The 24,862-nt window shown below is 43.4% G+C and overlaps 1 protein-coding gene across 2 annotated transcripts in view; it reads right to left on the reverse strand.

Annotated features, from left to right (window-relative positions):
* The window catches only part of ZNRF3 (zinc and ring finger 3), a 66,264-nt gene extending 42,837 nt beyond the window's left edge, over nt 1-23,427 (reverse strand). Inside the window, exon 1 of one of the 2 annotated variants that reach the window (XM_030959229.1) lies at nt 23,005-23,427. In XM_030959229.1, coding sequence (XP_030815089.1) covers nt 23,005-23,244 — 240 coding nt within the window. In that variant the 5' untranslated portion in view covers nt 23,245-23,427. The remainder of the gene's footprint in view (nt 1-23,004) is intronic. The other variant, XM_030959227.1, reaches the window with a different exon arrangement.
* Nucleotides 23,428-24,862: the final 1,435 nt, after the last annotated feature.

A 24,862-nucleotide genomic window follows, 5' to 3' on the forward strand; every position in this document is an offset into this window, starting at 1 on the left:
GCTCCAGCCCTGGCATATAACCCATGCTAATAAATCCAGTCAAGCCTATTGGCTTGGGTGTAGTGCTGTGTATCTCCTGCTGGCACACCTCAACACTGAGGTATGCCTCACTGATTGGGAAATTAATGCTGGAAATGCACTCCAAAAACAGAGCAGTGAGGGCTGAATGAGTGCTGGCTGCAGGACATTCCCCTCACATGTCAGGAAGTTTGGACAGTGCAGGGAATGAGGTAAGATACTATGAGAAAAGAAAATACAGTGTTGTGGTTAAAGCAGCTGAATGCTTCCCAACAGATGGGATTGCTTCCTCTGCCACAGGATTCCTGTGCAATGTTGGGCAAGTCAAAAGCAGCCATGCAGGGTGTGACCAAAAATCCAACCAGCACAGCAACCTATCCCCAACAGTTGCTAACTGCAGAAATTCAGAGAATATGAAAAGCAGAAAAAATACAGAATGATTATGCTTTAGACACAGCCTCTTCATTATGGGTATCTGTGATTAAACTTCCAGAGCTGAGATTTCACCCAGAATACTGTGTTTAAGTAAGCAATGCATCTGTGTTCCATGTTTTTACCTAATTCCTTTGGAATGACACACATATTTATGGCTTTTACACCATCCTACAGCAAGAAACACAACCTACCGTTTTTAAAATGTACTTTCTTTTGCTTTACTGTAAAGCTGTTTTGTGAATTTCACTGAGAATGCTCTGATAATTGTATTGCAACGAATAACCAATAATTGTTCCTTAATCACTGCCTTGGCATCAGACTCTACTCCAAGTCTCTTGTCAACAGCCTCCTTTCCAAACTGCTAAAATTCAGGTCTTTTTCAATGAATGTCACACTGTTACATCACTCAGATGATCCATAGCTTGTGATTTACCTGCTCCATTATCTACTCTCCCACTTTTATGATGGACTGCACTTTTATATGCAGCATTCAAGCTCTTGGAGCCCAATGGTGCTCACCAAGTCTTCTGCTTTGCTCTCTCATAATTTGCTCTCTTACCTTTCCTACTAATTGCAACATCCCATGAAATTTTTAGTGTAAGGATAAGGTTTTCAGAATACATTTTATTCTTAGGAAGGAAAATAAATCCTAGCCACAATTTTGAGAAGCTTTTTGTGATGCTTCTTTGCTCTTTCTGGTGCATGTCTCCAGCTTGTATTACAATTAACCAAGATCAGCACTGATAACCTGCTGTACGTAGGCTGTGACTTGGGAGAATCCCTTTAACCAAGGTCCATAAAAGGCACATTCAACCAGATATAAACAATGGGAATGCAGAAAATGTGACAGACACAAAAATAAAAACAAAGTCAATGGAATCTCTGCCTAATCATGAAAAAAACCAGGAAAGGGTAGGCACTGTGAAAAGAACAAGCACATTCACAAGCACATCTTTGCTCTCCACTGCTGGGGAGCCTCTAATTTTGTCTGCAGTATTTAAATAACACTGAATTGGTGTTCATTTTTAAAAATAAATGTGAGAGTCCATTCCATCAGGCATTTTGAGAATAGTTTATCTATCTATAGAAAGCCAATATATATCACAATCACCAAAGGCCACACGAGAAGAACATCTGTGCTGGAAAAGCCATGGTTAGGATGCTTCATTGACTGTCACACAACATGCAGCCTCTTTCAGGTAGCTAACAGTACAGCAAAGTACTTACATCAGTCTTGAAACAGTCATTCTAGTTCAAGAAATCACAATCCCCCCAAAAAATACAGCCATTCGAGTAAACATCTCTTTGTATGACCAGGCCACAGACAGAATTACAATATTTATACCTGTAATACTGTTGTTGTCTATAAAAAGTTAGCACATTTCCTCCTAGATTAACAACGTTTCCTAGTTTCTTACACAAAAGAAAATCTGAATGAACAAATCAGACATTGTAGCTGACAGTGCTACAGCTCTGTTCCTATATATACTCCCTCAGGCTGGAGTCTGAGTAAAACCTGTTCATGATCAAACTCATCTGCTCACTATCATCATCAGCTTCCTGTTCATTCATCAGTATATGAATGGTTACAATAGGGCCATCAAGACAAAAGATGGCTTCAGAGGGAATGTCTAACAGAGGAAGAAGTTACATCAGCCTGACGCTCCTTTGTTCACAACGCTCTGACCATTAATAGCAGCTAAAGACAAGGCAGCTGCTGCACAGAATTAGGAAGAGACAGAAAGAACAATTACTTCCTGGCAACGTTTTTTTCCCCCTGCAGCTCAACAAAAAATTCACACTGAACAGTAAGAGAATGAGAAAAATTCTGGAGATTTAGTTGTCTTCCCTCCAATCCTGACAGTGAGCAATTTAAGTTGGTACCTGTCAGACTTGCCAATAAAACTGCTGTTCTACACCTCACGCACAACATGCACTCCACTGCTCTTCAAAAATAAAGTACAATGTCACAGTGTCCAGCAACCCCCAAACCAAAACAGATCTTCCCTGTGTGCTCTCAAATTTAGACAACACATGAAGTAATGGACTGGAAAAAATATGAAAGAAAAACCCATCAAGGGCTCTCCTGTAGAACTTGATCCTTATGGGAAGACCTGAGCCACAAGCTGGCAGAGCCTGGAAGTATGTACTGCAGGATTCTCACCATATGCTTGCTCTAATCTTCACATTCCTTCATAAATATCTGCTACTGGTTTCTGCCAGAGTCACTGGAGCAGAGGAACTTTTTTTGGTTAACTCAGCATGGCAGTTGTGTTAATTCACTTGGCTGCATGAATCGAAAGGCCACAGATAACTGCAGGCAGAAGTGGCTGCACAAACTCAGTAGAGCATACAGGAAATCAGCTAAAACTTCTTTTTTTTTTTTCATTCTGTTGCTCACTAGAAGCAAAGAATGGGGATGCCATACTGATGGCAGAACCCATCAATTTACCCTGTTCTATGGGCAGAGAAACCTCTGCTTTATTAACTGGCCCCTACAGACTGGAACAGTCTGTCCTTCACATACCTGGGTGGGATTTCCAAAAATAATGTATTTTAAAGCAGAAAGCCATGGTAACTGCTAGGATTCCCATCCCAGAATTTTTCTCTAGCCTCTGTGTATGGTGAGGGGAAAGTGCCTGCAGCACTAACATGAGTACATGTCAGAGCCCATCTCAAAGCTCTGTAAGATGTGCAAATTTCCTGGTGCCTGAAGGTTTGCTAAGTAAAAACCAAAATCAGAGTATTTTAAGTGTATTGAAGCACTTTCTATTAGTGTCAAGTATCAAATCACACACATCTGTAGAAGCAGCATTGCAGAAGAGACATGCAGGAGGCTGAAGAGAAAAAGTTTTGATGCTGACCAGCAAAATTTAGAAATTTCCACATGAGGCAACACAAGAATGCCAGTATCATCCCACATATTCCACAACAAAGAGATTAATCCCTTTTTCAGCAGGGACCTTACTGCTTGCCTTGTTAAGGTAATAAACTGATTCAGCAGACTATAAATGTAGCTTTGACCCAAGAAGAAAGCAATAAAGTTAATATAGGCAGTCACCTTTCCCTCATGATAGATTTTCAAACTTCAGAGAACCACAATTTTGTGTACTAATCTGAACTGCACTGCAAATGGTCTCAGACCTACAGGGGAAGGAAAGCTGTAGATTTTGCCAGCAGAACCAACCACTTTGATCTCTGGCATCCTGGAAAACATTTTGGGACTGAGATAATCCCATTAAGTCTTTCTTCTAAAACAATCAATAAGTGAAACAATGCTAAATGGTGAAGCTGAGTTTAAGTTTTGGATTTAACAACTTCCCAAAGACTTAGAGAGGGACAGGGTCTCCCTCCCATGGACCTCCAGTCTATACCAAGAGATGCATGCAGGCTTTGCTCTCCATCTAAGCAGAAGAGTTTGTCCTGCCTGAGCTCCAAATGTGTAAAGTCAATGCAATTATATTAATTGATATACATTGCTTTTCTGGTAGTAGTTACTCATTCAAGCTTTGAGTCTTCATGTAACTTTTGGGTATCAGACTGTGCTAGCTTGGGTTATTTGCCATACACCATACAGGCACACTTCTGGGTGGAAAAGCTGGACTACCATGCTCTAGGTCACCATTTCACAAGGTTCCCTTTGAATTATAAAGGTGGGACCTTTATAAGCAAAATGAAGGTTCAGAAACACTTCTGCAGCTGCAGCATATGAAGTGAGGTCTGTAACAGAGAAGGTTGAAAACTCTCTCCACCCCTGCACATCTGTTCCAGAAAAGTCCCACCTCTTCTTCCCCCTTTCCACAGATAAAGGGGGAGAACAACTGTTTCTTTCCAATTCACAGCTTGTGCCTGAACAAGCCTGTGCTTCTTGACAATGGATCTGGTTTATTACTTCCCCTCCAACTCCACCTTGCCTGTGCTTAATTTCTTTTCATACAAATCCCAGAAATTTTTAACTGGCATTTTCAAAGAAAATAAAATAAGTTTCCACTTTAATAAGGACTGCAGCCTGAAAACAAGCATTCCTTCCTTTGCCATTTTCCTACTTCATTCCACATGGACACCACAAGTGAGAGAATACCACATGCAAAAGTTGTGCAAAGTAAAATAAGAAAAACTGCAAATTTTGCAGACACTTCCAAATGTTTGAGCTCCACACTAGTCATGAAAACCTTCTATATAGTGAGGTATCCCTGCTCTATCTCTGTGGCACATGCTTCACCTCTCTAAACAAACAAGGACTGTCTTTGTGCCTTTGTTTAAATTAAGAAAAAAAAAACAACCTGTCTCACAGGCTGTGATTACATCAGCAAGAGCATTCTCCTTTTCTCTATCAATCCTCCCTTACTCAGGCTTTGAAGAGCCTCTGTGTGCTGCTGCCACTTCCTTTGATCTTTCTATTTTATGCCCCAGGGCCAGCCCTGATAATATCTGCTTTGCCTGCACAGTTTTGGAAAAGGCAGCAGCACCCATTCCTGTCCAAGAGCAGCTTTGTGAACACTCTGAAGAGGCATGTGTGCCCTGTGATCCCGGAGCAGCAGACACACAGCACACACAGCCCTGCACCAACATGTGGGCAGCCTGCCTGTGCCCTCCTGCCAGCGCCTGCAGCTCCCTCCTCTTAAAGAATAGATGACCCTGACAACTTAGGGTTAGTCTTTCAGCCAGGCAAAGCAACTGCAGGAACCCTAGAGGAAAATGCTGCCTGTTTTAGCAACTGAATTCTTGACACTTTTTTTGTTCAAAGATAAAAAAAAAGGCAGAGGTAGGAAGCTAAAGACTGAGTGGCGGAGCAGCAGGGAAAGAAACACAGAGATCCTACCAACAGCCAAGTGTCTGATTCTGAAATGAGTAAAGATGAAAGGACACTATCATTATTATAAATAACTCTAACTTGAAATTTGGAGATGTGACCTGCAGCACTACCATCATAGTCTTTTCAACAGATATAGCCACGTATTTAAATGTTACCCCTCATTAGCTGTTGGGGAAATTGCTTTTTATTGTCCCTTTAGTAGCATTGCTAGAAGGAAATTTGTTTTCCTCAGTTTCACGTAATGGCATGTCCCAAAAAAAATGCATGACAAGAGATTATTAATCCAAGAGATAGTGTTGCCCTAGAAAACCAGGGAGCAGCTTCAGCCTGTCTAGTTCCATGCTGGTCCTGGCAGGAGACACCAGTGTGTCAGAGGCAGCATGCAGCAGGTTTTGCCCATGGCGCAGTTTTGTCTCCAGAAGAGCCCCCAGCAGTGCCATGCACAGCTCTGACAGCAGAGGATGCACAGCTTCCCACTGCACAGGGCTAGAAACCCATGGCTTTTCTTGCAAACATCATGGTTCAGTTTCCTCCATGTGGGGCAAGTGCCACTGCTGTCATTCTCCTGTCAGCTCTACACTGAGAGCTCAGCCTGGCTGAGGTGGAACATCAGGCCTGAGATTCCACAGGTTCTGGCCAACTTTGGAAAGCTCTTTCTAGACTATAGTTTGACCTGTTTTACACCACTCAGCAAAGTGAATCCTTCTCATCCCAGACAGCAGCAGAGTGCACCAGATCACATCAGAAGCAGCCAAGGAAGTTCCAACAAGACCCCTCGATTTCTCACGCCTTTATGGGAAAGGATATTTTTAATCTGTATGTCTTGCAATGTGTCCTAATCCAAAAATTTTTGAGAACTAGATAGCATTTGAAGGATTTCAGAAAGAAAGCCTTCAGACTGAGACAGAGATGGCAAGACTGAAAGAAAGCCTGACCTTCTGTGCCATCTCACCCTGCAGTTGCAGGCAGCTGCCTGCTCCAAGCTGAGCCCACTGCAAACTGCTACAACCCCATTCCAGGTTTTACCCTCAGCCGCTCCTCCTAGCACTTCAAAGGAAAAGTATTTTTGTACAGCCCAGCAAGGAGTGTAAACTGTTCAGCTGCTTCCAAAGCAAGATTATTTAACTCTTAAGTACCCAATACCCCTGCCTTCAGCAAGGGATTTCTGTGTTTAAAAAAAAAATTAAAAATACCAGGAGTCTAAAAGTTAATTCTGATGTGTTCATGACTTAACTAAAAAGTGACATGCCAATAGTCACATTCCCATTTCCCCTTCCTCTTGTTTGGGAGGTGAGAAGGAGGTCAGAAAAATTAGGACTCATAAAATCAATTTGTGAGTGCCATAGAATCACAGAATGGCTTGGCTTGGAAGGGAATTTAAAGCTCATCTGATTCCAATTCCCTGCCATGCTTGGGGCACTTTCCACTAGACCAGGTTGCTCCAAGACCCATCCAGCCTGGATGGGGCATCCACAGCTTCTCTGGGCAACCTGTGCCAGTGCCTCACCATCCTCAAAGTAAAGAATTTTTTCCTAATATCACACAGATACCTTCCATAACACATTATGAATTTGTTTAAACAGCTAGAAGACATCATTTCTCTTCAGTAATGTCAAGTCAGCTATAACTATCTAAATACCTTCTGAAGTCAGGCCAAAGGATCCCACAAATCCAGCAAACTCCAGTAAACTAAATGCTTCCCTTGGCCTCCCACCCATTCTCACAGTAGTGACAAGCTGGAGCACAGGCTTCCTTACAAATGAAACCTCAAATAAGTCTTTGCAGAAAATATGAAAATAGCCTGGCTGTCTTTCTGCTGAGAGACAACTGTAGAGGTAGACACTCAATGTTCTGTTCTTAAAACAAAAATGGGACCAATTTAATGACTTTTGTTCCAAAGTTCCCCATGAAGCTGGAGTTTCCAGACTCAGCAGTTATTTCCCTAGCACTTGGAGCACACAATGAGTGGGCCACTGCCCATCACTCCCCTCCTGTTCCCTGGGGTCCCAATTTTGCTCCAGGCCCAGATGGCTCACAATTGTACACAAACACTTAGAACCCACCTTCCACCAACACACAGATCCAGGGAAAGGCACTCATCTTTACATTAACAGAAGATGGGTGAACTTTGATCTCAAACAAGCCACTTCATTTTGTCTGACATAAGCATATATACTCAAGCATATGTGCTCATATATTTCAATTACAAAATCTGCAAAAACCATTGGGATTTACTGTATCCAAGCTTCTTTTTGCTTGGTTATTAAACAACAGAGGTTGCCTACTAATTGAAAAACAAGACTCTTGCTTACAGTGAAGTTGTCCATGCCATTTTTCTAATAATGTTTTTATTCTATAATTTATTTTTTATATTGCAGCTTGTCTGACTTGTATTTGTACAGGGCTACACTCAAACTTCAGCTGCATCTTCTTTACGAAGGCACATCTGTATTTAAAGCACTCAAAACCTGGTAGATGTGCTGCCAAAACCTTAATCCAGATTACAACACAAGATACTGCTGCATTTTTAGTTTGGATTCTATTTTAGTTCTGAATTTTTATTTTTCTCTCACACACCTAGCTGATATTTCAAATAACTGCACCTCTGTTACCAACACAGAGAAGGAAAGCTCAGATAGATTCAACTCCTCATTACTTTGTCAAATGTTATCCTGTATCTGCAGAGGGGAGAAGGGGTTCCTTTGGAGAGTGCTGCAGGCATCTCAAGGTAAGTTCCCTTCCTCTGAAAGATAAAATAAACAGTGCTTGCTGCAGCACTGCCACCCCCATTATGACAGTTTTGGTAATAAGGATGTGGGATTTGCCACAGTAAATAACTTCCCACATTGCCTGCTGTCTGGTGGCATTAAAATTTCTCTTTTTTTCTCCCTTCTTTTCAGCAGTCTCACATATTCCAAGGTGGTCCCAAAGCTCTGAGAGCAGGACAGGATTACCAAGAGGAAAGTCAGGGATGCACATGTGGAAAATACAAGCAGTAAAACTGGTGTGTGTGTTACACACTTTGGGTGTGCAAGGCAATGAGGCACAGCCAAGTGCTTTTGCCTCAGACCTGGATTTTGCTGAATCGAGAACAGTCTTGAGTTTTTCTCCTAAAACTCTTAGGAATCTTTAACATCCAGCACATGAGACACCTCTTCCAGCCTCTCTGTGGTTTCAAAACTATGGTTTCAAAGTTAAGAACAGTCAGAACTCAAGAAAACCTGTAAAATTACGACTTACTGTGAGCATTTAATGTGATAAAGTTGTTAATTTCATGATCATAGTTTTCTACAAGACCTGTCTCAGTACACAAGCTGGAAAATGGAGTAAGGTTTAAAAAATTAGAGAGGTTACAACCTATAAGAACTTCTTATTTGAATGCAAGTTGAAAAGTTACCTGTCGAATGATTCTCTGCAAACCTGAAACTGGCTAAAAAGCATCTCCAATATATATGATTCATATGGCTGCCTGAACAGCTCTTTCATTGAACATCTCCACAAAACATGGGTAAGAAACTCACACCAGAATATACAGAAATAACAGCCAGTTCTACATTATTCAGGTTTCTGAATTCTCACTCAAAATATTCAATGTTCTAGGTGCTGCATTACTTCACTTCTACTGGCTAATATTTGCAACAGCTGCATCACTCACTCAGCAGCACAGCCTGAGGAGTCAACACAAACTCTACACATAGGAGACCCAAAATCTCAATTCTTTTTTCCAAAGACTATGGAAACAGCTTGGGCAAATCACAACAGCAGCCTTCCCAGACAGATAAACCAGAGAGAAGTCAGTTGAGCTGTACCATGAAAACACAGCTGTGGCTGTTTGCAAAACTTTGGGGCTGCAATTGACAGCGACCAGGGCAAGTGTGTCCCAGGGAATTTCCATGTCATGCAGCAGTGCCTGTGCCTAAATGCCCAACACAGTGCTCAAGATTGATTGTCACACCCAGTCCTTCCCAGTGCTGAACTGGAAGACTGGACAGAATCCAAAATATTTGATAATATATCACTACTACCTGGAAGAAGTATTAACTTTATATTAACATTTTTGCACAAGTGATTGATGCGAGGCAATGTGTCAGGCCTGCAAGAGCCATTAAATCACATTCTGAAAGTCAAATGAATGTTCTAATATTTATTTGAGGGAAAAATAAAGCTCTGCCTTTCTCATTTTCAGTCTAGAGACATCTTCAATCAATGCAGCAGCTTAAAATCTCACACTACAGTTTCAGAAATTTGATTTGGCTTTGGGCAGGCAGGCTGGGGAAAGGTGGCTGGCAAACACTTCTTATCACAAATGTACTAGAAAATTAAGGTGATGACCAATTTTCAGGATTCTGCTATATGGACTACAAAAGCAGTATATTACCTACCAGGCCAGCACACTGATGCAACTTTGCATCTTGCATAACCCATCTTTTGGGCAATATTAGAGAAAAAAAAAAAAGTAAATCCTGCTGGAACTTTGAGATGTGTCTGAATAGCCAACTTTTGGATCTGCTTATTTGCACTTTAATTCTCTCTGTCAGATCCCTAATTTTGACCCTAAGAAGGGCACTGAAGTGATTTCCAGAGCACTACTAATTAGCTTTCTTCAAGAAAGGGAAGGTCTCTTGAGATAATAAATACCAACCCTAGTTTCTCTGCCTGCAACCCAGCTGTAAGTAATTTCATCATGAAATATCAGAACATGACAGAAATAGTGCCACCTATAAAATTGTCCTGAAGGATAACCAGACTCAGCATCAGTGATTATTTTAACAGACCCTGCAGGGCTGGGCTGGGAATTCCAAGATTCTACAGCACCTTGGCATTTCCTTTCAGTGTCTCTGAGACCTGGTCCATGTCAAGGGACCAGAGATAAGACATATTAAAAATAACACTTAGGGAGCATCACATGTAAGAAATTCTCTCTTTTCCTAATTCAATTCTCTTTTACTGCACTTCTGTGGCTAGATATAACAAAGACAAAGAGCTTTTATCAAATACCTCCAACTGCAGGACTAAACCAATCACATTTCAAAAGAAACCAAAGCTTCCTTCTCTACCCTCAGATAGATGAGAAGAGAAATTCAGCTACACAAAGATTAACTCTGAATTGGTTGGAGGTTATTATAATTTTTCCTGTCTTAATTATTATAGAAGAGTGGGTTTGAAGCATTAGGATCATGAACTTTCATTCATTCTCTTGCAAATAATTTTCACCTTGAAGTTCAGAAACAGTTCTGTGATTCCCTGGCAGTGCCCTGAGAATTCACACAGGAACTAAAAGCAATCAGAAAGTGAGAATTCAAAGGCAAGAAAAAGGCACCAGGAAAGAAATCAGAGAAACCTAATTTTTTTCCTCCCTTGCTCACCCGCTCAGATGTAAAATCAGTCACTGCTTGTCCATCAGAGCTCCTGTGACCATGCTGCCAGCCCCAGAAACAATCTCAGGCTGTAACCAGCACCTGAGCCCTTCCAGAAGCTGCTCCCCTCTCCTCTCCATCCACCCCAGAGAGCAACAATGTGGGCTTGGAAATGCAACCTGCAGGACAGCAGGGGAGAGCCGCTGCTCAGCCAGGATCAGCTGCCAAATTTTAAACACCCTGAATGAAGTTTATTCACCCACTGAATAATCCAGGACCTGCCTCAGTACTAGAAATATGATCCTGGAGTCTTAACATCAGAGATCAATTCTCCACCAACTAATGAGAGACTGGAACAGGCCAATATCAGAAAATGTAAGTATTTTCCTAAAACATGCATGATTTCAAAGCAGTCTTTTGTAGCACTTCAGTTAGGCAGCATATGCTCACCTGCTGCAAAGCAGAGCTTATGTTTTGTTCTAACCCATTTTGTTCATTCTTCCAATAATTTGCTTCATTCACTGTTAACAGTCATCCCTCAGCACGTGCAAGGACATTTCATTGACAGGTTTCTAAAGGGACAGCAAAAAAACCAAACCAAACCAAAAAACACAGGTACCCATAAAGTCCCTGTCAAACAGCACATTCTTAATTGCTTTTAAGATTACTACACAATTATAAATGTACTCTGTATCCTTAAGAATCAAGCTGAAGGAGCACTGAAAAAAGTATTTTTAATGTAAATTGCCTTATCTCTAAATGGATATTGTTTGTTTTTTTAAAATTATATTCTTCTAGCAGCTGCCTCAGCTTGAAAAGGTAAATAAAACCAACTCCTCCTTCCAGAGGCACAGTCTGTAATGTTAATTCCATATAATACAAGGAAAAATCTGCGACTTCACGTAGAGATTCTCTTTCAGAGTAAGAAATGCTGAGAAATGGAGCCCTGCAGTTGGGCATGGATATGCCACATTATCATACTGATCCAAAGATTAAATTCCTCTATCATACAGTTCATGAACCATTCTTTAAAGCAGAGCAGCCATAACCACCATGCCTCCAGAGGCAGAGCAAGTGCTAGAGGATATTCTCCAGCTGGGCAGTGTTTACAGTGTGCTGTACCCAGCAACTGCTTTAGGATGGCTTTCTTCTGAGGCTTGTTCAACTTCTCTCTTGTTCTTCTTGTTAGCTGTTCCAAGCTTTTTTTTTCTGGCAAGAACGCTGTAAAAAAATTCAAGTTCCCTGCCCCACAACTTTCCCTTGACAGATACTCAGGATTCCTTTTACTTTTCTCCATCCTTCCTACCTGGTCTAGTCCTAACCTAGATCAAAAAAATTCTGCTGTCTCAAGAACAAGAACAGATTGCATCAGTTTGGATTCTGTTCTAAAGACTGCAGAACCCATTTTATCTGGAATATGTTTATAATTACAAGATTTCAACATTCACCAGTACTTGGATAGTACAACTGCTAAAAAAAAAAAAAAATATATAATTCAGCTTCTTAAGCAGTGCTACCTAGTCTGACAAATATCTTTATCTACAAGGTTATTTGCTAGCAATATCCTTACCACCCAGTATGTTTTATCATTTACACAGGAAGCAAATATTTTCCCAGCTTCACCAATTTGAATTCTAAGGCACCAAGTGCAACCTAAGGACAGAAAAGTAATTTGATTTGCAAAAATTCTCACTGCAATTACATTTAACTAGATGTAGGCTACTGTCTATTACTTCCTACTAAGACAAAAGCACACTGACAGAGGGAATCACAGAACCATTATTAAGATCAAGTCCAACACCACCATGTTCATCACTAAACCATGTCTTCAAAAGCCACATCTACACATTTTTGAACAATTCCAGAGACAATGACACCACCACTTTCACTAGCCAGTCTCTTCCAATGCTTTACAACCCTCTGTGTGATTTTTTTTTTCCTAATATCTAATCTAAACCTCCCCCTGGCCCAACTTGTGGTTGTTGGAGAACTCCTGCCCAGAGACAGAAGTATTGAGTATTTCCACACTTGATAAATTTTCCTGTCTCACAAGGATATTTCAGAGTATGAAGGGAGAAGGAATTTGTTAATAACACTTTGGAGGCAGGAACTAAAGAAAAATGAAGTCACTATCACATCCACCCATCCCTAGACATATGCACTGAATGGCACTCCAGCAGCCATCCAGCTTTTCCTCTAGTTTTGTACATTACAAAGTTCTGTTTACTGGCATATTTCAGAAACTCTCACTGCTACATTAGTAAGTTACAGGTCTATATTTCCCTGCTCAATGTCCATAGTAAGAGAAGCCTTACCCTTTGAGCAAAATGCTTATGTCAAATAGAAAACAAGCACTTTCCTCCTGTGGTTGATTTCCAGTGCTATTTATCCACCCAGGCAGTGACATTCATTTCACTTGCTGAACTAGAAAAGGCTGTACCAACAGAGAAGTGCAGCTACAACAGAAATGTCTAAACCCACAGACCTTATCCTCTGTAGGCTGTGCATTAAAACAAATTATCATCACTGAAAGATAGACTTTTTTACTAAGTGAAACCATTCAAAATAATACACACAAAAATCTGCTACTTCAATTATGGTGTTCCAGGTTTACCTAGGAGATCATCCTGTAACACAAAGTGTACAGAACTTCACAGCAAACAGTGAGTGCAGCAGAGAAGTATACAGGAATCTGCCTGAACTACCAGCATCCACATGGAGAAGTTCCAGGAAAAAATGCCATTGCTCTGCTGTCTCAGTTGGCCATGGCAAAGTTTCTGCGGGTCAGGACATCAGGAATAAGGGAATCCACATGACATCCACCACACAGGGCTAAGAGGATACAGCAGAGGGGAAACATGGCAGGGAAGGGGGAAAAGAGAAGCCCACAGCAGAAGCTGAGGGAACACTCTCTTATGACACACAAGCTGCCTCCTGTGGCACCATCAAGGTAAAGGTAAATCACAACAAGGCCCAGGACACCAAAGCCAGAGGCATTTGAAGTGCCCAAACCCCACATGTCTGTTTATTAAAGCACAGAGCCAGCTCTGAGCAGCCTCTGCCAGGGGAGCAGGGAAGCACTGAGGCAAAGAAGCCTGAGATGGGTTAACACTTGAATGAAAGCTCATCCATCAGGGATCTTTTTTAACACTCCTGCCCAAGTCTAGTCAAAGTTTCATTCAAGTCAAATGATCTGAGTGGTAATTTCCCTCTAAAACTTTTTTCCATAATTTCTGATCAGCTTTTATTAAGAGCCAAATCCTAAGCTTTCATTTCCTTTCACACCACAACCTGCTCCTTCCTGAAGATCTATGACAAACATTTCTGTGATTCCTGAGGGTGCTCCAGGTCTGAGCCACTGCAGACCCACCTGAGTTTATACAGGTAATGGAGAAGGATTCACTGTAACTGGGTTTTGCTCAAATTCTATTTTACTGCATCTATCTCTTTTACATTGTGTCTGTAGGAAGGCTCAAACAAGGAGCTGAGATCCAGTTACTGGACTACCCCCAAGCTGCAGGAACTGGAAAGGAAATCAAGTGGTTCCCCCCTTTAAGTAAGTATTGAAGCAATATTTCTGTAACATAAAACCACTCTGATGTCTACAAATCCAAAAGAGACCAAAGAGTAAACAGAGGGAAAGAAATTTTGTTGTGTGAGGAAGAACTTCTGCTCCAGTTAAAAAGAATACATACTGGAGTGATCTAAAGCTGCCCATAAATATTCAAGAACATCAAAGCCGGTCCTGTTAAATTAAAAATGCTGTCACACAGATAGGAACTAGCCTCTAGCACTGCCAGCTTCAACATGTGAGCCTCTGATCTGAGAGGCAGAGGCTCAGCTCTTCAAGAAATTTTATTCAGCATAAGAAGAGGAAAAAAAAGTGAACCAGCAGTTGAGTTTAATAAGGATATTAAATACCTTATGAGTGAGCTAAGTAGAGCTTAACTCTTTCAGGACACTTCAGTCCTTTCCCTGAAAAGGACAGGAGCTTCTTCCTATACAACTTCCAAGGCTGGGATGTGTCTGGGCTCCAAGAAAGTTCCCATCCAAGCCCCTGAAACAAACACTTAACACAGACTTTGGAAACAGAGATTCTGTTTGTACTGCATACCTCATGCACACGTGTGCATACATTCTGGCTGACTATTCCTCATCAGGGATCTATGTTTAATACTAAAGCTGTCCAGAAAGATTTCAAATCACCTTCCTATGGTTGCCTGAAGATAACAGGAGTGGTAGACAACAGGATTGCAGACCACTTCATTTGACTTTTGTTATTTGAGGACATTCAGCTCTGGTGTGAGAAATTTACCCCAACGTGCAACTACAACCATGTTATTTCACTGTAGAAAAAACTCTGTCAATTCCCAGTATCCAAACCCAAAAAGACTATCCCTGACAGTTCTGAATGGGGGCAGGGGGAACTCTGGCAGTGTAGCTTTCTCAAAAAAATAGTGGAAAACCAAAATACTATCATACTTTGGAAGTTCTTCAGCATTAACTAGTCCAGTCCACAATGTCTTCTCTTCAGATGCAGTTTTGGGATGTAAAAGATAGTATCTTTTAAGGAGGCAAAACACTGCTGGCTACCAGACTGGGGATACCTTGTCTCAGAGCAAAATGAGGTCTCCAGACCTTGGCTCCTCTTAAATACTGAACTCAGCAGCATCCCTTGGCACTGTTTCAAGAGTTCATTTCTTGCTCCCAGCCCTGCTACACATCATCCAGGATATCTGCCAGCTTGGCATCCAATCCTGAAGTGTTCATCTACTCTTTATTCTCACAGCAGACACGACAACATCTGCTCCAAAAGGTTTCTAAATAAATACAAATCGGGTATGAGAAAATATGCTGGACCTATTAAAATACAACACTAGAATGGTTACCAACACCTTTCCCTATTTTATCATACACACTTTTAGAGACTGCTTTAGGAGAAAACCCAGTGTGCCTAAAAACAGGCAGCAACTGCTGCATTGCATATCCTAACCTCCAAAGCCAGCAAGGACAGGCTAAAAGAACAGAAAACACTAGTGCACACAACTGGCATGCTGTACATAGAATATTGATGTTTTATCTATGAGAAACAGGTATTATTACTGTTGCTGTTGTTATTAGTGTAAAACTGATCAAGGCTCAATTAAGAGTGACACCATTTATCCAACCCAAACAAGTCTATAAACCTTCAATGGCAGTCTCTGTGAGGAAAATAAAATAAAATTTAAAAAAAACTCATAGCCTTTAAAAAGAGGTTCTTCTCCATGTACCACAGAATTGTGAAACTGACTCATCAGTGTAAAAAATTCTAACAGAATACCTTCTGCATTTCCAGTTCAGGCCTTCAAAGGTACATTTCTTACTATGTCATCAAAGTAGACAGTTTAAAAGCTCAAAACTTGCAGTTCCAAAGGTGAACTCAACTGCAAGTTTGGTTTGAGCCTCTTCTGCGTGGGGGAGGAGGGGCAGAGTGGAATGGATAAAGCAAGAAGTAGAGAAGAAGGATTTTTCACAGCCACACTTAAACCACTTTTTATTGTGTGTACTTTTTAAAGCAGGCAAGCATCAAAAGCCTCAAAGTAGGAAAACAGATCTTGGCACAAACTAGGCTCTTTTCTGAATTAAAAGCAATTTTTCAAACACTACAATCAGAAGTATTTGAAAGTTGCTTACCAAGCACATGCAGTAAATTCACAGTAGGAGGCACATACTTGCAACATGCATGCCTGTGCAGCTAATTAAACAGTTGTACTCAAACCACGACTGCAGACTCTAAAACATGGCCCTTCGTTCTTCTCAGGCCAGTCACCTCCTCACTGCTTCTTCCATTTGCTTTACTGCTGAAAATTATGCAAAATAATAAAGCAGCTTAAACTCAAGGAAACCAACAGAAAGCTTAAGCTGGCCATCAGCTTTAGAAAACAACTAAAATCCTCACATTAATGCACCGAGTAACATGTGTCTGGGAAGCCCAGAGAGTCTGCATATATTAAGCTGCATATTTAAGGTTGTACTTGTGTCTGGAACATAACAGGCACCTAATCAACCTTTGTAAACTGGCTCTTCATCTTAAAGCCAAGTGCAACAACAAAAGTCTCTAAGCAGCATGAAAAGGAAATTGAAAAAAATGAATGAAAGCAGTCTGCCACTGTGAAGAGGACACCCTAAGTCACCAGAGGCCTGTTTTCCTGAGCACTGCTGCTCAAGCCTAAGGTAAGCACAGCTTCACCAATGGGATAAGTGCAGTCAAGTGCAAATTTTGGGAGTCAGTTGGGAATCTGCAAGATCACATTTCCCTGGTCACCTCTGGTTTGTGCCAAGCAGCCAAGAAAAATGCAGAAAATATGATTACTTTTTTCTTAACATGAATCTTCTGCTGCTGTTTTAACAACTTCAAACCACACCTTTGTTTAAAAACAATCTGTTTTTCCTTTGCTGGTCTCTGTGAGTGTGAAGGGCCCTCCTTTTAAGCCAGGAAACAAGAAATAAGGCCAAGCATTCAAATTGCATTCATTCTGTTTTTATGTGTAGGCACACGCTCTGGTTTGAACATATTTGAATACTGAAGGGCAGATGCCCAAAACAAGAGATAGTATGTACCAGTTAGCACTTAATGCTTCCTAAATTGAGCACTTCCAATGTAGTAAGTGTATTAATGGAAATACCTGTCCCACCTACATAACTGGGTAGAACATACAGCAGATTATTGCAGTACAGATTACTGCATCCAGATCTTATCTTTCCTTAACCAGTCCAATGCTGGCCTCCTGAAAGCATTCATACTTTGAAAAACCATTTCTGAAAGTTATTTTGGTTCAGAAGGGCCTCACTTTGCAATTCCAAAACAAGAACTAGAAGACTGTAATAAAAAAAGGGAGCCTTTTTAAATACACACTCCACCACAAGATGGTATAAACTGGAAGAAAATTACTATGTATGCTAATCAATGGTTTTATCCAACTACTCAAGACTTTCCTATAAGATCTGCTTGCAGTAGAGCTGCCTCCAAGTCTGCCACACTGAATAATGTTCTGTGGACACTTCACCTGGTGTCATTTCAGACTAAGGCAGCAGCTGTGCTGCCCAGCAAGGGCACAGAGAGGTGCTCAGGGGGGCTGAGGGCCAGTTCCACCCATGGGCCATGGCTGGCCACAACTGCTGGTGACACCAGGAAGCAGGCTGTAATTAGATATAAACCACTGTAGTCACGTAGATCCAGTCTGAACATAAATAAATATATATATAAAAAGGAAAAAAAATTCTCCAAATGGATGCATGTTGAACAAGTTTTGAGCACCACTCCTCTATGGGTTTTCCTACTTCCAACTCTGAAACAAGCAAGAGGAGCACATGGAAAAGGAAGCGGTCAGCATCCTGCCACCAAAGGCAAGGTTTTCAACAGGTCTTTTCAGCACCTGTGAGGAAGTTTACTAAACATATAGACACATGCAGAAAAGCTACCTGAACTCCCACAAACTATTCTCCCTACTGATTCCCCACTTTTACTTGGAAGTATGGAAATTGCACTGGTTGGTCTGAGTACTGAGCCAGTGCTGTGAGCTTTCTGCTTTTATTTACTTGGTTAACCTACTTTATTCCTCTTCCTCTAAATGGGTCACATTAGCATTTTTTGTTCTTTCCACTGTAATTTCTCCATACTTAAATATATTTTACTGCATTTTCTTACACTGTGCCTCCCACCCTTTCCTCAAGGAACTGCCTTAGTCTTGCAACAAGGTTCTGATAGGAGGATTCTGGTATTGCTGCAGCTTTATGCAAAGACCACAGATGCTTGAGCTTCCTCCAGAACCAGTAACTCATCACTGAATGTGGTACCTAATCCTCAGATCAGTCCCCTCCCATGTCTTTTCACCATCATTCTAAGAGACATCTTAGATATTGCAGTGTGGAAGAATTAATAAAAAATAAGCATCCTTATTTACAATATCACAGGTAGAAGCCAGTGAGAACAGACAACTCCTTGCAAAATAAGCCAGCAATGATAGGACAAGGCTGAAGCTCAGGGTGTGAGGACAGTGCTCAGTGTCAAGACAAAACAGTACAAGAGGATAAAAACCTAAACAAAACACCTTAACAGGCTGTCTCCAACTACAGTACACAACAGGTTAAACCATGATTGAAGCTTTTTTTAAAAAAGGACAGAGGGAGGGATAAAACTGTGAAACAGCTGGACCAATCTGTCCTGAGATCAAGCCCAAGACAACACCTCTGCTGTGAGCAAGCTGCTGTGCATTACACTCTACAAAGGCTGTCCAGGTATAACAACCATGCAAGTCTTTGCCTAAGTGATCTCTTATTTTGAAAGCAAATTATTCATCCTTTAAGGACACAATGACAAAGCCAACCTGAAGCCCAGATAAATGTATCGTGCCTGATGTCCTCAGGATCATTACTGCAAGCCACAGATTCACAGCTAGGTATGGAAACTAACACAAACCCAATCACAGGCGTCTTCATATTCTAAGAGGATAACTAGCAAAGAAAACATTCAATAAGACAGTGACTCAAAGCCACAAATAATTCCACTTCCTCATTTTGAAAGGCCTTTAGGCACTCAGCAAGAAGAAATTTAACCTGCATATATACAAAAGAACAACCAAAAAAACCCGAAAATACATATTTTTGTCTTCCACTCTCAAAGGACAAACACTCCCTTGATTCAGCCTCCTCTGATCATGGCTAGACATCATCTGTATCTGCACAGTTATTTCAAATCACTCCTTTCAACACCACCAAAACCTGCCAATGCTTCTGAGTGAAGTTTGCAACCTTTAGTAACTTTTGCATTTTGAGAAAACAGAGGAAAGATTCAAAGCCATTGAAGTAAGGGGTGGGAGGGAGATGGAAGGAAGGAAGGAATACACAGGCTCTATCTTGCAGTCCAGTTTGAAGCCTCCCCACCTTCTACAAGAGAAAGATGGGCAGTAATTTGCCACTAGGAAGTATCATGCAAGAAGATGGGAAGTGTCCCACTTCTGTTTTATTCCTGGAGCTTAAAGCACTGAGTTATGCTTGTTCTCCCCAGACTATTACCTTTTAAGCACAAAAAAAATATGCAAGTGGAGATTGTTACATCATCTACACACTGCTCCAGTTCAATGGCTACATAAAGTTCATCATTTCCCTGCTGAAGCTTCCAACCAGAAACAAACCAAGCAAAACACAAACTTCTGTTGCACAAGAAAAACCATCCATAATATCCTCAAATCTCCCCTCCATACTGCTTTTCTCCAAAATTGTACATATAAGTAATCCACCCATATTACTGTATTCAGCAGTAGCTTTAAGGCAGGAGTACAAAAAAAGCAAGACTGAGAGAAAACTGGCAATGATGAATGCGCATAATTGAAAGTTTTTGACACATCACAGGCATTAAATTTGATCCTCTTTCCCGAGCACCTCACCTGAGCAGGCCAATCACAACCATAACTTTATAAGAAACATGATATTAGATGCTCCACACCTTAGCTATCAAGCTGAACAAGCAACAGGAACAGGATCTCACCAGTTGCAAGTAGATTAAGATACACAATCTCACTCTGAGCAATAAAGCCACTGCTAGTCAAATCAGTGATTTTTACGGTCCAAGCACAGTCTGTGTCCATATAACACTGAGTTTGAGACAAGGCTACATCTGAACTTTTGCCCTGAATGGTACCAGAAGTTTCAACCATAGGGAGTTCTCCAGTGACAATTTGTTTCAAAGCAATATATCATTTTAGAGGTTTCAACAAAGTCTGGTTTTCACAGTCACTCTCTAACCAAACATCTGCAACTTCCAATCTCTTGCCCGTATCAATGGCCAGTACACTGCCCCAAGAAACATGGGATATTCCTGTATGCCAGATACCACCAAAATTGTTAGACTTTCCAGCAGTTTAAGGACCAGCTGACACAGCAACATGAGGATGAGTTTGCTGAATACAAACTGTGGCCACATGAAAGAAGGCATATGAACATTTCATCTCTCTGAAGAGTTATTCTGGGGAGACACTTGACCCTAATAGGATTCATTCACAATAACTTGAGAAACAATATAATAGCACACCACTACTGGATAGGAATCTGACCAATAACCAGTTCAGCAGTGGATGTATGACCTATCAAAAGCTGAAAGTGCATTGTTTCTTAAGGTTGGGGTTTTTTTGTTCAGACTTTCAAGACCAATGAGTAATTGATGCTATTAACATAAACAAAAGTAAGCCTTTGTGTAGTCCCAAAACCACAATTCCTTTGATCCATTCTTTAATGTGTGCCTGATTTTCAAGAACTTCTAATATTTCATCTTAAAGAAAAACGCATCTTATTCTTGAAAGAGCTGTGTGCACTGACAAAGGGGCTGGGGCCAAGAAGAGCTTGCTTCACTGACTGATGTACAACCAGCTGCTGCTGAACAGGTTCTGAGTGGCAACAGCTTCATGAGCCTTTTCTGAACCTCACAGTGAACTTTAAATCATGATCCAGAACAGCAGAGTCAAAATGTTCTACAAAAACACAGCGCAGCTGAAAAAAAGGAGGCAAGACTATGCTGTGAAAATCTTGATCAATTTTGGCTCTGATAAACTCTCTTTCAGGATGAGATAGAGGAAGCAGGACACTGACAAGAGATGTTATATGCAATCTAAAACCTCAGCAGTGAAAATACAACTGATAGCATTCAGTCTAGCTGCTCTGGAACAGTATCTGCCAGGTTCTCTCTGAAAAAAAGAGCAGCACACACAGCTCATAAAAAAACCAAACCCCAACCTATCCACGGCATATGTTATCTAGCATGTATCCAGATGAATAAGCAAATCAATTTTTGAGTGATAAATGACTGTAAAAGATTTGCCACATCATGTGACTTTCACTGTAGTTTTTCCTATTTGGGGTGCTGTTTATTCAGGCATGAAGAGGAAGCAGACAGGTGATGTTACGAACAGTAAGGCCTGCCAAAGTCTATTTAATACCCTTGTTTCAAGTTGTGCAAATCTGAGTCTTAAGAGAACAGTTTATTTTTTCTCCACTTCTACTTACAGTCACCAAGAAAGTATGACCTCAGCCTATGTTCTGTTCTTAATACTAACACCTGACACAAAAGAACCTTTGAAGTCTCCTGCTGGCCTCAAAGACACTATTAAGTCTTAAAATGAAAAAGCACTAAAAGGTTAAAAAAATGTCCATGTCAGTTCCAGCCCCTACTAGCACCACCTCTTCTAAATGTCATAATTATAACTTAATGGGGCCATCCCTCTTTTCTCTGAAAAATTACCTTACATCAGCAATTTGGCCTCACAACTCTTCTGCTTCCAAGAGAACTTTTACAAGAAATCATCCCAGCTGAAGCTGTTTTGAAATATCAAGCATTCATAAGCAGTATTCTTTACTAAAAAAAAAGTTATTTTGATAGTAATGTATTTGTGTTTGTAGAGCTTTAACAGTTGTTTCTTTAACCTACTTGCTACAGTTAGATTCTTGTAAGTTTTGTATGTATATTTACGTGTGTATGTATGTGTACATGTGCATACATATATGGAACGCAAACAAACCAACCCCACAGCTGTTAAAGAGAAATATAGATTGCTATTGGCACTTGCTTAACAGTCAAACTTACTAAAACACCATTCAAGTAATTTTTCTCTACTTAGCCAAAGGGGGAAAAAATAAAGTCAGCAATTACAAGCAACTACAAAGGAATTAGATAAGCACTTCAAGAGTTTCAATAAGAGTAAAGGGTAGGTGCGTTCAAAGACAAGAACCATTTCTCTGGTGAGCCAGCCAAGCACAGCCCTGTACGAAGCGTGACGCGATGGAATCCGGGCTCCGAGGGACCCCGAGCGCAGCAACCCCGGCTCCAGCTCCGAGCGCCGCCGGGCGCGGAGCGGCCAACGACCGGCACAGCCCGAGGGCTCAGCACCCCATGACTGCAGCGGCAATTCCAGCCCGGGCTCCCCCGCGGCCCGGCCGCCCCCGGAGCAGAGCAGCCCCGCACGGCTCCGGCCGCGCACCGCCGGCAGCTCCGGGACCGGCAGGGGCCGCCCGGCACGGCCCCGCCTCCGCCCGCCGGCCCCGCGCCCAGCGCCCAGCGGAGGGGGCGAGCGGAGCGGAGCGGAGCGGAGCCCGCCGCGCGTGTGGGACGGCCTCGGCTCCGCCCGCTCCCGCCGCCCAGCGGAGCCCGCGCCGCGCGCCCGGCTGTCAAAAGCGGGGCGGCCCCGCGAGCCGAGGCCGGCGCTGGGCCTTTGTGCGCGGGCGCGCATCTGTCACCGCGTCCCGGGCCGCGCGGCGCACGTGGGGCGGCGGGCCCGGCCCCGCTTTGTGCCGCAGGTGCCGGGCCCGCGGAGCCATCTTGGGGCAGGCGGCGCCCCCGTCCGCGCTCACCTGCACGATCTCGCCTTCGGCGCTCAGCGTGGCCCCCGCGCGGGAGAAGCGGCCCTGCAGCCCTGTGGTGTAGGTGGTGTAGTCGCCGCTGGGGCTGGACTCGAAGAGCACTACCTCCACGAACGCCGTCTCCTTGCCCAGCGCCGCGCCCGGCGCCGCGGCCAGCAGCACCCCGAGCAGCAGCAGAGGCGGCGGCAGCGGCGGCACGGGCAGCCCCGCGCCGGCCCCGCAGCCCCTCATCGCGCGGCGGGAGGAAGCGGCGCCCCGCCGCCGCGCATCTCTCCCGAGCGGCTCCAGCTCCGGGGCCGGGGTCCCGGGCCGGTCAGCGTCCCATGGCAGCGGCCCTCCCGCCGCGCTGCGCCCCGCTCCTCGCTGCCGCGCTCCCCTTCCCCTCGCCCCGGCTCCTCTCCGCCCTGCCAAGCCGCTTCCCTTTCATCTGCTCCACGTGACGGCCACCACGGGGTTATCCCCGCCCTCCGCGCCGCGCTGACCCGCTCGGTCCCTCCCGCCGTGCTCACACCGCCCGCAGCCCCGCCGGGCCCGGCCGAGCCCAGCGCTTGCCGTGGCTGCCGGCGGTCCGGCCTGGCCCGGCCCGGCCCGGCCCGGCCCGCGAGGGCCTGAGAGCGAACGGCACTCGGGACGGCCCTGCCGGGATCGGCTCTCCACGCGGCCGGGCCTGCAGGGCCGGGAGGCGAAGGGCAGCCCCGGAGACCTGTGGCAACCGCCTGGGCCCGCGTCCGCCGTGGCTGCTCCCCGCGTCCGCCGGGGCTGCTGCCCGCCGGTGCCGGGGTTGCCGCGCTGCCCAGCCGCGGGCTGCGGGCCCGGGGCCGTAGCGGCTCGGCCGGGCCGCTTCCCGGCGCTAGCGCGGCCGCCGGCCATGGCCGGTGCGTTAGGCGCGGATCCCGGGCGCGGTGGCACGGCCGGGGGGACGCGCCCCGGCGGGCGGAGCAGTGCTCTGGCAACGCGGGTACCACAGGCACCCATCCTCCGCAGACACCGCTGCGCTGCCCGCCGGATGTGCCAACTATCTGCAGGTGGCACCCGGCGGGCTCCTCGTGTGTGTCTGGGCTCATCGGAGCCCTGATCCCAGCCTCCTGAATCTGAGTTAAGCGAGGCTGGGTTACCTGGGCTCTTTCGCTGGGCTGTAAACACGAGTCTACAAAACCTCCATCAATGATGAGGGGAAAATGTATTAGTAATGATTTTTGTTGCTGTCTCGCACAAGAACTGGATGTCAGCCAATTACACATTTTTCCATTGAAAGTATGTACAGCTAAGTAATGGAACTCATTAATACATGGTGTTACACAGCCTAAAAATAGAACTCAGTGACAAGGAGGATTGAGACAAACTGATCCAAGATCCCTTGTTGGCTATGAAACACAATGTTTGGAAACAGAGCCCAGCCCTAACTCACTGGCAGAAGAAATAATACCTTAGTCCACAAATGGCCAGCTCTTTTCCTAAGTATACTTTTTGTTACAGGTAAAGACAAAGTAGTGTCTTCCTTAGCATGACACAGTGAGCAATGTTAGCTTAACACATGGAAGATTTCTTCAGTGGCAAAGGGTCAAGAAGGACCATAACTCTGGGCTCCTACAGTAAACCACAAAACACCCACTTAAGACTACGGTGCAGGGGATCAAAGGGCACAAAACTATTGCATGTTTAGAAAGGGAGCTGGAAGGGACACCGCTGTGGTGCACTATGCAAATTTAGATGTGGTCAACAGGTGCTAATTTTTGACTACAGGTATGTTTCAGTACAATTTCAGAAATGCATGGCATCTAGTGTACTAAATAGAAGCATTTTAATCCCTTAGTGCAAACTACCCCTACTTGATTTTCCTTCCCCCAAA

The sequence above is a fragment of the Camarhynchus parvulus genome, chromosome 15, assembly GCF_901933205.1.
Source record: "Camarhynchus parvulus chromosome 15, STF_HiC, whole genome shotgun sequence".
NCBI lineage: Eukaryota > Metazoa > Chordata > Aves > Passeriformes > Thraupidae > Camarhynchus > Camarhynchus parvulus.